This window comes from Balaenoptera musculus, chromosome 1, assembly GCF_009873245.2.
Source record: "Balaenoptera musculus isolate JJ_BM4_2016_0621 chromosome 1, mBalMus1.pri.v3, whole genome shotgun sequence".
Classification (NCBI taxonomy): Eukaryota; Metazoa; Chordata; class Mammalia; order Artiodactyla; family Balaenopteridae; genus Balaenoptera; species Balaenoptera musculus.
Window position 1 is genome coordinate 7,571,097 of NC_045785.1, and position 14,171 is coordinate 7,585,267.

Here is a 14,171-nt window from a genome sequence, read left to right on the forward strand (position 1 = left end):
GACAGTTATTTAATGTGGGGGAAATAATATATGTTCTTCGCCAGATTTTGTAATCAGGCTCTGATTGATTGTATATCATTTAGAAATAGTATATATAGAAAATCTGCTCTTCATTTTTGTTTTTGAAAGTGAGCCTAAGACAATAACAACTTGAGGAAAATATTTCCAACAATATTATCATTACTTTTGAAAGTGAGCCTAAGGAAATGACAACTTGGGAAAAATATTTTCAACAAGAATGATAGAATGTTTATATCCTAATATATGAAGAGCTCTTAAAAATTAATGAGAAAAAAGATGAACCTTTATTATTTTGCTTTCCTGACTGATTTTGGTTGATATTTTAAAACTTTTCCCCAGGGAATATCCTGGCGATCCCATGGTTAGGACTTGGTGCTTTCAGTGCTGAGGGCCTGGGTTCAATCCCTTGTCGGGGAACTAAGGTCCGTTAAGCCATGCGGCATGGCCAAAAAAAAAAAACCCCAAAAAACAAAAACTTTTCCTCAACCAGCAGCTATGACATTGGGTGGATTTATCAAAGGTAAAAGACTGATTGTCTTTTATACTTAAAGCATGTCCCAGGTGGATGTGGATTCGGGTATTGAAAATATGGAAGTTGATGAAAATGACCGAAGAGAAAAAAGGAGCCTCAGCGATAAGGTTGGTAAGAGATGAAGCCCTTGCTTCTGTTTTTAGTTACAGGTAATATAAATAAGCACTGCTTCATGTCTTGTATCTGTAAAGTCTATGAGAGAATGCCACCCCAAACCAGCAGATCCTATTTAAGGTGATTGGGTTTTTTTCTTTTTTTTCTTTTTCTTTTTTCAGGAAAAGTGGGTCACCTTGATCACCCTTATTAATGGAAGTATAACTCAGTCCTTTTATCTGATAAAAATCCTTCAGTTATCTTTGTTTCAGGTCCATGTTTTTATCAGTAAATGTTAGCAATTAATTTAGAGCTAATTTGAATTTTTTCTGTCGGTCTTTAATTGCTTAAGCAAGTAGGTCATCACATCTTTGGTTGTATTCTGAGGGAAATGACTGGGAATTGAAGCAAGAATGTGAGGAAACAGGAGGCTTTTATATTTTGTTATCATCTGAGATTTAGTTCCCTATATTTAGAAAAAAGGATTTTTTGGGTTTTTGGTGTGTGTCATGGTGTAGAACTGGTAGAGATAATTGCATCAGTTTCTGTTCAGTAAATTATTGGTGTTCGGCAACATTATTAGAAGTTGGACTGTAGCCTCCTAGTGGTGCAGTGCTTTATTTTGTATAGGTTTTGAATGTTTACAAAGTTCTTTCATATATGATACTTTCTGTAATGGAAAGTAGTGAAAAACATTGAATTCTGGAAAAATTTCTAGAGAAAAATTGGTTGTGTACCTAGAATGTCAACCTGGTCTTTTAGCATTCAGAAAAGTAAATAAATGGGATATATGTACATCCTTTATCACTGTCTTCCTTGGCAATTCCTGGTAACAATCCTGCTGTTTTATACTCCCCCCCCATAGACTTGTGTTGTAAGCTCATGAGACCTACATGTTGTAACCTTGAAGTCATAGTAGCAAGTTTATTTTTCCCTAAATCAGTGGGTGAATAGTTTTATGCATTTCTAAAATATCCTCATTTGTAAATAAATTAAATCAGAATTAGGTATTTCTATTAAAGTCTAACTCACACCTTCTACTACTTGAAATTAACCCTCAAATCTTCTTCCTCACAAGGAGCCTTCATCAGGTTCTGAAGTGTCTGAAGAACAGGCCTTACAGCTGGTCTGTAAGATCTTCCGTGTCTCCTGGAAGGACCGGGACAGAGATGTCATCTTTCTTTCTTCTCTTTCTGCACAATTTAAGCAGAACCCAAAAGAAGGTAGGAATCAAGCTCAGCTGTCTTATTTCAGAGCCCTTAATAGAAAACCAGAATGAAAATCTTTTGTCTTTCCCTCCTATCCATGTTCATTGTCTTGCTTTGCAGTTGTATGTTTGATTACAGGGATACTTCTTGATGAGGACACTGCTCTTTGGCTACTTTCCACTTATCTTATTGATAAATTGTTTTTTTTACTTTTATGATTTCTCTAAAAGAAAACTGTATAAATAAGTTAATGGTCTCTACTGTCCCAGGGTTGAAGTTTTTTCCTTTGCAATAAGAAGGTGCTTAGAGAGAGCATTAGCGCCTCTTATACTCTGGGCAGGAATATACTGGGTAGTCTCCGGGGATCCTGAGAAAGGCGCTCTGGATGACCTATACCTGCTGTAAGTGCCTCCCGGGTCATATGGAGACAGTGGAGTAAATCTGCTTGATTAAACTGCTTAGCAAGATAGCACATGTTGATATTTTGCAGTGTTTACAGGGTTCTATTTTAAGAGGCTACACTAAACCACACTTACAGCAAAGTAATAAAATATCTCTTAGCAAGATACCAGCATTACAGGGCACACTCACTTTTCTCTACAGCAGTCATTTCGAGAACAGAAGAGGGAGGGGAAGTGCGCCGGAGTGTTCTTCTACGTATCACTAGTATATAACCTCCCTGCTGGCAGGAATTTTTGTCTCTTTTGCTCACTGATGTATTCCCAGTGCCTGCACTTAATAATCCCTCAGTAGATATATTTTAAATGAGTGAATGAACATCAAGGAGATTGCATTTCCTTTTCTCTGCTGCCTGTCTTCCATGACAAACACACACACATACACACACGCACACACGCACACACACACACACACACACACACACACATGAGTTCTCTGTGTTCCTGGTGGATGGATAGTTTACTTCTGACTTCACTGAGATCTTCTTAACTCTGGTTATAGAGATGAGCTTAGCAACCATGAGTTTCAGAACCCTGCCACTTGTAATTATTGTAACTGTTAAGATTCTCAAATCTGTCCAGTACATATATAAGTGGTAATTTTTAATAACAAATCAGATAAGATTTACATGGGTTAGACGTTTTATTTATTTAGTAATATTTAAAATATATCTAAAGGCCTACAGTAAAGCAGTTGGGAGCTGCAAAGAATAAGAAGGAAGCTAGAAGACAGAGTCTGCTCCAGAAAGGCAGGTGGCGACTAAATATCAGACCCTTCCTAAAATACTTTGTACTTAATAGTTTAACTGTATATAAACATATATAGGTGAAGAAATATTAACCCAGTTGCATTTGTAGTGTAATAAACTAACCACTGTAGTTGGGAGTAGCTTCTTTTTATAGTTAATATATATCAGCAGTGACTCTCATCAACTGGGCTCCAGTTCTTTTTTGCTTTTTTTCTAATAAGCTTTCTGTTTTGGAATAATTTTAGATTTACAGAAAGTTCTAGAGATAGTGCAGGGAGTTCCTATATACACTTCACTCAGTTTTCCCTAATGTTAACATCTTACATAACCATAGTATATTTGTCAGAACTAAGATATTACTGTTAACTAAACTCCAGACCTTATTTGGATTTCACCAGGTTTTCTACTGATGTCCTTCTACTGTTCCAGAATCCAACCCAAGATACCACATCGAACTTCTCTGGTTCACTTTGGCTTATTCAAGGACCGTGTGTTTGAAGAACCATGTGTAACCTCTTCTTTATTCTGCCTTTCCAACAGTGTTCTCTGATTTTAAGGACTTGATTGGCCAGATTTTAATGGAAGTGCTAATGATGTCCACTCAGACTAGAGATGAAAACCCATTTGCCAGTCTGACAGCCACATCCCAGCCAATTGCAGCGGCAGCTCGGTCACCAGACAGAAATCTCATGCTAAATACCGGCTCCAATCCAGGAACAAGCCCCATGTTCTGCAGCGTGGGTTCCTTCGGTGCCAGCTCTTTATCTAGGTCGGTGTGGTTCTTTTTGCACATCTCATTGGTGGTAAAATAGCCAGGAAGTATGTAAGAGAAGGGAATGTTCATTTGGGGGCCTGTCATGCAGGTTATGACATGTATTGTGTTTGGGGGATGGATTGACTCATTGAGGAGATACTGTCTCTTCCAGATGGGTCTCTTTGGCTTTCCATGGTTAGGCTATTGGTAAATTAAATTTTAGGAACAAATGGCTGTGTATAGTGTATTATTCTTTGGAAAGAAGGCTTTCTCATATTATAAGTATAGCCTCTAAATCAGTACGGCAGTCTGATTACAGTTATTTAGATGGGTCTCTAAAAGATCTGTATACTTGAACGCTTAGAGGTATGAAGTGAAATTATACTATTCTTTAAAAACATGATATTTTCCATTTTAGTTATTTATCTCAAGCTTTTCTTCAATTTTCTCTCCTTTCCTCCCTTTCTCAACTCGTTTAGCCTCTATGAGACTAGCCCAGCTCCCAGCACGAGTGTCTGGAGCTCTGTGCCAATGATGAGTCTGCCTCTGGCCCCCCCCTCCCGGGCAGCCAGCCAGGCGTCCGCTCCTCCCGCTTCCCTCAGTCCTCACGGCGCAGCTGCGGGGACACCTGCGGGAAGCCAGCCCTCGTCTCCGCGGTACCGGCCCTACACTGTCACCCACCCCTGGGGGTCATCATCTTCTCCTGCCCCGCGGTCCTCGGGCAGCTCCGTCCTGTCCAGCTCCCCAGGCCTGCCCATGCCAGCTAGTAGCCCTCAAGCCGTGCCCGCCAGCTCCTCCCGACAGAGACCCACCGGCGCGGGGCCACCTTTACTGTCCTCCTCACCCGGTGTGGGTGCTGTGAGCAGACGGCCCTCCTCCCTAAGGAGCTCTCCTAGGTATCTATGCAGCAGGAGAGTCGGGTGCGTGTTTGCAGTGCAGGGAGAGGAGATTAACACGGTTTGGAAGAACTGTCGTGTGGCACTGACCTCAGCTACCTGTGTTTCTCTGTTTGGGGTCATTAACCCGCGTGTCTCACTGGTTCGGTAGGCTCGTGCCCCGAGTCCACGCCCAGCCAGGCCTCAGTCACATCAGAGAGTATAGGTTGCTTGATGGTGAGACCCTTTCTTCCCTTCTTCTCCCTCACTCTTCCTCCTTCCTGTACAAAATAAAAAGAAGTCACTTTGTTTTTGAAATCGAGTGCACATGTCACGCCTCATGACAAATGAATTTCAGAGACTGTGGGCAGCTTGTATTTGAGAGTTGGGGCTCACAGGACCACTTTTCCACTTTTCGTACTGTTGCTAATCATAGTCGAAATACAGTCAGACCAAGGGGTTGAGGGAGCAGATCCCTTACCTCTGGCAAGTGGTTATGCCTTGACACTTTGTTTTCAGCCCCTTAGAAAGAAGTAGTATCATGACTCCATTAATTCGCGCCCTCCACCCCTCAAGTGTTCCTATGCCTTTATATAATTTAGGTGAATTATTTTTCTGCATGTCAGTAGACAAAACTTGTAGCGTAAGATTTCATTAAAAGGCCAGCAGCTGTAAAAGCTTTCCTCCTCTCTGTTTTCCTTTGTTCCCTGATGACTTTTTTTGCTTTTGTTACGGTAGTATGTACGACAGTCCTTTCTCCTTCCTCTTCCTCGCACTTTCTGGGGACAGTAGTGATGAAGATGGAGAAGAAGATGATGATGATGGTGATGATGAAGGTGGTGGTGGTGGTGATGAGTTTTCTTGTGTCCAGTTTGGGTCCAGGTATCAGAGGAATGGAGTCTTACCCCTGCATGTGCCTAGGTGCTTAGGAACTAACTTTTATAAGTCCTAATTAGAGGTGTGCTTTGAATCCAAACAGGATAGGGTCACATGACTCCAGGTGGCCTGGAGAGTCAAGATGTGAGAAACTTTGCATGTACTAAAGCATTAGGACCTTCTCATGGGGTGAAGTGGTACACAGAAAAAATTTCATAGTTGTTGCCTGGCAGGTTTGGAGAAAAACTGACATGTAATCATTTGTCAAGAACATGAACAGGATCAGTCATCATTAAGATTAAAGATTAAAGATCAGTCATCATTAAGTTCGCCCACCGTAGGATGTAAAATGAGAGGCCCTCCATTTATCTGTTGGAAGAGTATTCTTATGAGCTGCCAGGTGTGAACAACATCTCCTCTGGGAGGCATGTTCTCCTATGTACAGTTGCATGGATTGCTGCTATTTAGGAATGGCAGAGGGGCTGGAACTTGTGTCTGTGTGTGTGTGTGTGTGTGTGTGTGTCCCTCTCCAGCTCACTCCGGGCAATCCGTTGAAGAGCATATGGGGTCATACTGTCTGGTATAACTGTGATGCTGCTTTCACTTCTTCTTTTTTTTTTTTTTTTTTTTTTTCTTTTAATAAATTTTTTAAATTTTATTTATTTATTTATTGTTGGCTGTGTTGGGTCTTCATTGCTGCGTGCGGGCTTTCTCTAGTTGCGGCGAGCGGGGGCTACTCTTCATTGCCGCTCACGGACTTCTCATTGCGGTAGCTTCTCTTGTTGCGGAGCATGGGCTCTAGGCGTGCAGGCTTCAGTAGTTGTGGCACGCAGGCTCAGTAGTTGTGGCTCACGGGCTCTAGAGCACAGGCTCAGTAGTTGTGGCACACGAGCTTAGTTGCTCTGCAGCATGGGGGATCTTCCCGGACCAGGGCTCGAACCCGTGTCTCCTGCATTGGCAGGCGGATTCTTAACCACTGCGCCACCAGGGAAGTCCCGCTGCTTTCACTTCTAATCTTAAATTTTGCTAATCATTCACCTCCTTGGCCTTGGTAAAGCCAGACCGTATTTGTTTAGATGGCCCGTGGAATGGCAGCAGAGGCTAAAAGCATAGCTCATGATGTTGCTGAATGTTCACCCCTGAAACCCGAGTGAAAAAGACCGCTTGGGTCTTCTAGGTGACTTTGAGCAAGAAAATATAATAGCACCTTCTTTCTAACCCTCCCACTCATTGTCTTACAATTTTGCTCTTAAATTGAAGTTTCCTCTGGACTGAGTTGATACTTGTGCCCAGCAGTGTTCAAAAATAGCTCCAGGCTATAAATAGAGACAGCCGTAGGAGCGAGGTACACTGCATTCAATTTGTCGGTGTTCAGAAGAATCATTAGAGGGTATATAAAGAGAGAGAGGAGTGTTGGTGCAATGTCGAATATTGATTCAGGAAGGTCGATATTTGTATCAGGTTGAACGTTGTATCACTGTTTCTCAAGTAAATTTCCCAAAGATAGAAGTGTCTTTTTCATGTAGATAAAGTCCTAATCCATGACTATAGTAATGCAGCAGACATCCTTGTCAGGAATCAATTTCTGTACGTGATAAAAGTGCTTCATTATCTGTTTTACTGTAAGCTATCTGTGGGAGAAACGCTGTCTCTCCCTGGCCTGTTTAATTCCAGCTTCCTCTAACAGAGATACCAGAATTGTATGCTGCTTTCACTGACCCCGCTCTAGACTTCTAACATCCCGACCTTGTCTCAGATCTAGACTCGATAAGGAGAAATAAATCTTAGCGATTATGTACTCATAGCTGCGAATCGTTATGAGCATCACCTGCCAGGTACTGTGTCAGCACTCAGCCTACATTATCTAATCTTCACAGCAGCGCCCCTAGTTACTGCGAGGAAACGTGGGTACAGGGAGGTTCGTCACACAACTAGGACAGGCATAGCCTGAGTCCAGAACTCACATGCCTCCCACCATACCCAGCTGCCTCTGGCTTCTCCATCTTTGCCCAGTGGGACTTGTGTTGTTCTCATTCCTTACCACTTGTTTCGCTGCCCGGAGTTTACACATCTACTCAGTTCCTTGGCAAGAAAGTGCCAACATTTTACTCCTTAATTACAAAATTCCACTCCAGTCGGTTGGCAGGTCCTTTGCTGGCTGTTAAGATGAAATCTGATCTGTCCAGGTTTTAGAAATTATAGATTCTGAATAGATATCAAAAAGAATATAGAAGGACAGGGCGTATTCATATATAACTGATTGAACAAATAGAGAGGAACTTGAGAATGCACGTAGTGTCAGAACCAAGAAGAAGTAGCGGAAAAATCTTATTAATTTGAACAGTCAGTGAAGAGTTTTTTCTTTCCCCTTTTCTAATTGATCTTCTCAGAATTTTATTTACTTTGAAGTAAGCACTTTTAACACCCACTTCTCGCCTGGTAAGATCAATGCCGTAGAAGCAGCAGTCAAGGGGGCTTGTTTCTGTCTCCCTTTGTGCTTGCCCAGTGGAATCGATGGGTTGTACATCTTTTGTGAAGTAGTTAGGACATACATTCCTATGTTAATTATTTATAGTGGTGATAATAAGGGTTAATTTAAGAAAGGCAAAAACATTCCTTCTAGAATGTTTCGTAGTGCTCTGTGAAAAAAGCTATAAGAATTATAAGGAACTACTTCCTGCAGGAATGGAAATGAGTGAAGTGAGGGTTATCTTTGTAATAAAGATAACAAAGGAATTATTCTGAGGAAACGTTTTCTGATTGTTTCCTAGGAAGTGGATGACTAGAAAGAAATTTTTCTTTCGTTTATTGGGTTCTTCTTTTCACTGCTTAGATATTTCAGTGAAGGAGATCAAATCTTGAAAGTCATGAGCCTATGTGAATAGAGAAAGAGAAAACTAGCAAATAGTGGAAAACATTGACATTTCGCCTCTTATTTCTGCTGACCATCACTATTTGGAGATGAAGCAACGGAGGTGGTCGAAAGGAAATCTTTCTACCATGTCTGTCCCCCAAACCCTCCAGTGATTTCCCTTCTCCCACAGAGTAAGACCCAAAGCCTCTCACCCTGGCCTGCAAGACCGTGCATCCCACATGTACACACACACACACACACACACACACACACACACACACACACACACACACACACACACACACACACACACACTCTTCCTGCCCCTCTCTGTCACCCATACTCTGCCTTTCTTTTCCTTCATAGCACTTACAGCACTTCTATACTATTATTTTTTTTTAATTGTCTCCTCTCTCTAATGTAGTTGCCATATAACAAGGTCTTGATCTGTTTGGTTCAGGGTATGACCCCCAGGACCTTCAACAGTGCAGACATTTGTTCAGGGAATTTACATGGCTTGACCCTGCCCAGCTCTGCCTTTGCCTTGCATCGAGAAAATATACCATTCCAAAGTCTGCATCTAAAAAAGTAATCAAATAGGGTGATTATTCCCATGATAGAAGAAAAGAAACTGCGATGGAATCCTTTTAAGAAACAAGTTTTCTTGGTACATTTAAAATGGGACTCAGTTTGCACAGATGTGATGCATGTATAAATCCCCAGAAATATTTTCATTGTGTTTTCAGAAGGATTCAGCTGTATTTCCAATATGTGAAGTAATTACATTATTCAGTTGGATTGTTGATGTAGTTATCAGAAAATGGTTCACATATTCTCCCAAGGGAGGTATAATTTTATAGATACTCTTAGGACTTAAACATGATATATTTCCAATGTCATATTCCATATGTTACAGTTGTAAAAGCATCATGAATTTCGTAGCAACTTCTTTAGGAAAAAAATGAAATACTATTTTAAAACATTTTAAAATGTCCATTGATAGCATAAATTTAATGCATATAAACTATACACCCCTTGCTCCTTCAGTATCACATTCAAAATTTGAGTTCAGCTCTTTGAGTTCAAACCTAGAGATCCTTATAAACCAGTTTTGACCACTGACAATCATGCACAGCCCTGGTGACACTGGCCGCTTTGCATGCCTGTGCTCATGATCTACTTCGGCACCCTTAGGACTGATCTTATAATTTGGAAGCATATTGACAAACACTAGGGTTTATTCTACGTTCTCTGTTCAGTTAAACTTACGTTTCTTTTTTTTCTTTCTTTCTCTTCTCTTGAAAGTCACTTGGAAGTGTTGTTTGGTGCCTGACAGATGATCACAACATACATCAACGTCTTTTATCTTTGAAACTTCTCTTACACATTCTGGGTGTCTCTCATTGCCTGGCCTGGCAGTCTCGTACACACCCTGTCACTTTTCATGCCTTTGCGAAATGTTCGTGAGGGCATTTCGGCTGACTTTGAGGTGTTCAGATCTGAGTTAAGATGAAAGGGGGCGTTTTGGCTGAGAACGGAGCCCAGCGTCAGTGCATCAGCAACCACCAGCTAGGCGCGTGGACTTCCCACAGTCGTCCACAGGTACAGCATCAGACTGCCTCCTTGCAACTGGCAAGGACCTATTGGCGTCAGATATCAGATGCTTTCCATTTCAGAGGTGTAACAGTGTGAGAAAGATGGGGCTTATTATCAAGGAAATGTATAGCTTAAATGCTTCATCTTAAACATGAGGACGATCTATTTTCATTGTCATCTGTGAGAGCTTCTCAAAGGGAATTTAACCTTAACCGTGTATGGTTATAAGCCTGTGTTAGCAAATTTCATCTTTGGGAAGTGCAGTGAATATAGTCCCTGAGTCACTAAACTCAGATGGAAGAGGGAGGGATAGCAGATAGCTTGAGAGCGAGATCGTGGCAGGTAAAGCCAAATATCTTTTTCCCCTTTCTCCTTCTGGGGATTCACCACACTTCTTATATTTATGGGTGGGTTTTTCTGTTTTGTTCTTACGTTGTTTTTTTTTTTTCCTTTGCTTTATTACAGTCCTCATCTTTCTGTTGTCAGGCCAATTAACAGATAACAGATCTTACCGTACCATGAAATGTAGCCCAAAATTTAAGTGGTGTGAAGACACAAGGATTGTTTTTGGTTTTTTGAGGTTTCCCACCCTGGGCTGCCCATCTTTGTCTCTGGTGAGGCACTTTGTGGGTGGCTCCGTTACCTGCCCAGTCAGGAGGGCGTTGGCTGCCTTGTGCTCTTGACTGCTTCTCGGCCTCCCCTCCTCCCCTCCCTTCTCTCAGACCTAGGTAGTAAGTAAGTTGTAAGAATTCAGATTTACGAGACTCTGGCCTGAGAGCCTTGGATTTAAAGCCTTGGCATTGTTTTCATCTTTTTAAATTGAAATACTCTAATATCATACTTTGATTCCAAGGTCAATTATATATATTCTTCTAAAATTCTAAGGTCAGTTATGTATATATTCCAAAATTACTTATGTGTATCCATGCATCTATCTGCATAACATATCATTAATATCTTAATTCTTCTTTTAGTTTCTAGCTCCTATCTGCCCCAGGCTGAAGTAGGGATGGGTATCTCAAGTTCCTGATATTCTTCCCCACCTTTATCATCTTTCACATGTAAATTTTTTTTTTTTTTGCTAAGTTTATATTTTTTCATTTGTCTTCATTTCAAAATTCCTGACCTCTTCCTATGCCATGATTAATCTTTTTGTATCTTTTATGTCTATCACATTTGTGAGTTAAACATCAGATTTGGTATTTGACCTATTGATGGTTGTTATTCTAAACTTTGATTTCCTAACACCTAACCCTTGTGATAATGGTCTCAGGGAATAGTTGTTACTAATAATAACAGTGCCTCATGTTGTATCCTGCTTATATTTTACAAAGCACCTCCACATGATTTTATTGAACCCTCACTGCAGATGAGATGAAGTTCTGGGTTCAGGTAACAAGTAAGCAGTAGGGATGGGAATAGAATGCAAGTTTGGATACTCCTAGTGCAAGGTTTTTGTTTTGTTTTCACTATACTACTTTGTCCCTTTTGCCAAACATTTTGGAAAATTTGTGTTTGTAACGTATTTTTCATGTCTTCTTCTAACTGGACGGTTTTCCTAAGCCCTGGTCCTGTTGCCTAATGCTGGATGAAGGCTTTTAAGATCTGTGCTAGAAGTTAGGAAGAGGGGTATTTTGTTAGTCCCTTGTAACTTCACTCCTAAAGACTTCGATTATGTAATAGCATAGGCCGGCTTTAACCTCCAAGCCTGCCTAATTGCAGCTGGCCAGTTGGATTTACGTACGTGTGGTATCCCTTCAAATGCCCAGCGCTCAGTAGCAATTCTTAGTCCTCCTGGTTTTGTAAGGTGCTGTTCCCAAGAAGATAAGATGTTGAGTTTCTGGACAGACTTTCTTCTTAGGTCAATAAAACGTTTACTAAAAATTGCTATTGTTGGACTTGGAGCAGGTGAAACAAGCAGTCCGCTCCAGCCTCGGCTGCATGGGTGTCTGTGCTTTGTTCTGGGCGCGGGGACCCTAACGGGCTTTCTGCAGAAGTGCGAACTCTATCAAACGTGATTTATTGAGAACAGATAAAAATCATCCATTCTTCTTTTCTCCAAAGCTTGGGAGCCTCTGGTGGGGCAAGTACTTGGGATTCCTACAGCGACCATTTCACCATTGAGACGTGCAAAGAGACAGATATGCTGAACTACCTCATCGAGTGTTTTGACCGAGTTGGAATAGAGGAAAAAAAAGCACCGAAGGTAACATGAAATGGACTCATTTTAAAACCCCCACAAAAATCTGGTTATGTGGTGGATAAATAATTGGTTTTTGACCCCCTAATGAGCATTCATTCACTTATTCAATCAGTAAAGTGGTTATTGAGCATCTACTATGGGTCAGGTGCTGTGTTAGAAGCTGGGGGTGGATCAGTGAACCGGACAGACGAGGATCCCAGTCCTCATGGAACTCACATCCTAGTGGAGGGAAGAAGTGACAGGGCCAAGTGCCACTGCCACCAGCGACTTACACGGCCCTGAGGATTTCTCTCCTAGTCTGTCGTAATCATAATAACCAACGTTTATGGAGCGCCTAGACTGCCAGACACTTGGCTAGGTCTCCTTCTCACAGTTGTTCATTAGTCCAGTGTAGTCCTGTGTGGTATAAGTATTATTTTTTTCCATTGTGTTAATAAGCAAATGAACCTCAGAGAGATCAAGTACATACTAACCTTGGTCTTTCCTAAAAGCCAAGTGGCGTGAAGTGAACTTTCAAAAAGCGGGGGATACCTGTAATTGTCCAGCATCACATAAATAATAAATTGCAAAACTGGATTTGAACTCAGCAAGCTACACTTTTTCTTCTATTTCATGCTGAGTTACTTTACTTTATTATTATCTCATTTCATTCCTATTTCATTTTCTTTTTTTTTTTTTTTTTAATTTTTATTGGAGTATAGTTGATTTACAATGTTGTGTTAGTTTCAGGTACACAGCAAAGTGAATCAGTTATACATATACAAATACCCACTCTTTTTTTTTTAAGATTCTTTTCCCATATAGGCCGTTGCAGAGTACTAAGTAGAGTTCCCTGTGCTATACAGTAGGTCCTTATTAGTTATCTATTTTATATATAGTAGTGTGTATATGTCAATCCCCATCTCCCAATTTATCCCCCCCCACCCCAATTTCATTTTCTAGTTCTGGTTTTCCATTGGAAACTAATCCAGTTGTCAATCTGTTAGTTTCATATTTGTGAAGGGCCTCTTGGGGTTTGCTGCGTTTAACCTTAGCAAAAGCAAAGAGCGTGGGCATATCTCTGAAATCCCCACGTGGTCACCTGAAGCTTCAGCTTCTCTCTTCTCTAATTGTAGATTTTAACGGAGGCAGTATACTTGGATGATACAGTTACTCTAGTTTGTTCATCATCAGTAAAGGAAGAGAAAAGGATGCCATTTCCTGCAGATTGATCTCTTCTGACTCGTGTCAGTTTTCAACTGTATGGGATTATTTTGTTTGTCTTTGTAGACCTAACCTCTACCTTTCTTTGCAGATGTGCAGCCAGCCAGCAGTCAGCCAGCTTCTGAGCAACATCCGCTCACAGTGCATATCCCATACTGCGTTAGTACTACAAGGGTCCCTCACACAACCAAGGTATGAAAAACCAATATGTGCTTGCTGTTAGCAGGGAGAAAGCCCTCTCCATCAGGCTGCCCAGCCATTCTGCATCGCGTTGGATAACTCACTTCCTCACCCATGAAATGAGTGGTTGACTAGATGGTTTCTGAGGTCCCTTTCTTTCTCTAAAATACTATGAAAATAAAACACTCTGTGTGCTTTATTGAGATAGACTGTGGTTGAAATATGTTGACATCAGGGCAAGAAATTAGTAATGCAGTTTAAAAGCAGCTGCTTGAAAGCAGTATAGATACTTGAAAAAAATGTGCAGATCATCACTTTCCATGTATCATATAATCAATTTCTGTTATTCAATAATAAAGAATAGTGGTGGAATAGGTAATATGGGAATCACCCAAAGTGTACTACATTATTAATTTTTGTTCAGAGGGTCCCATAAAGGTTTCAAGTTTAATAAAAGAGTATTTCTGTATTTCATTTCTCTTATGAAAAAAAATCTAAAGGAAAAATGACAAAGTTCAAGATTTATTCATTCTGGATGATCTTACCATAACCATTTTTAAATTTGTCAG

The 14,171-nt window shown here is 40.8% G+C and overlaps 1 protein-coding gene across 4 annotated transcripts in view; it reads left to right on the top strand.

The window, feature by feature from the left end:
- Nucleotides 1-14,171, top strand: part of UBE4B (ubiquitination factor E4B) — a 114,217-nt gene that overhangs the window by 44,898 nt on the left and 55,148 nt on the right. For 2 of the 4 annotated variants that reach the window (XM_036857149.1, XM_036857144.1), the window contains 5 exons: nt 573-660; nt 1,725-1,869; nt 3,602-3,830; nt 12,081-12,222; nt 13,514-13,614. In XM_036857149.1, the coding sequence (XP_036713044.1) occupies nt 573-660; nt 1,725-1,869; nt 3,602-3,830; nt 12,081-12,222; nt 13,514-13,614 (705 nt within the window). Of the gene's footprint in view, nt 1-572; nt 665-1,724; nt 1,870-3,601; nt 3,831-4,294; nt 4,712-5,428; nt 5,573-12,080; nt 12,223-13,513; nt 13,615-14,171 lie in introns of all 4 variants that reach the window. The other 2 variants (XM_036857130.1, XM_036857138.1) reach the window with 2 other exon arrangements.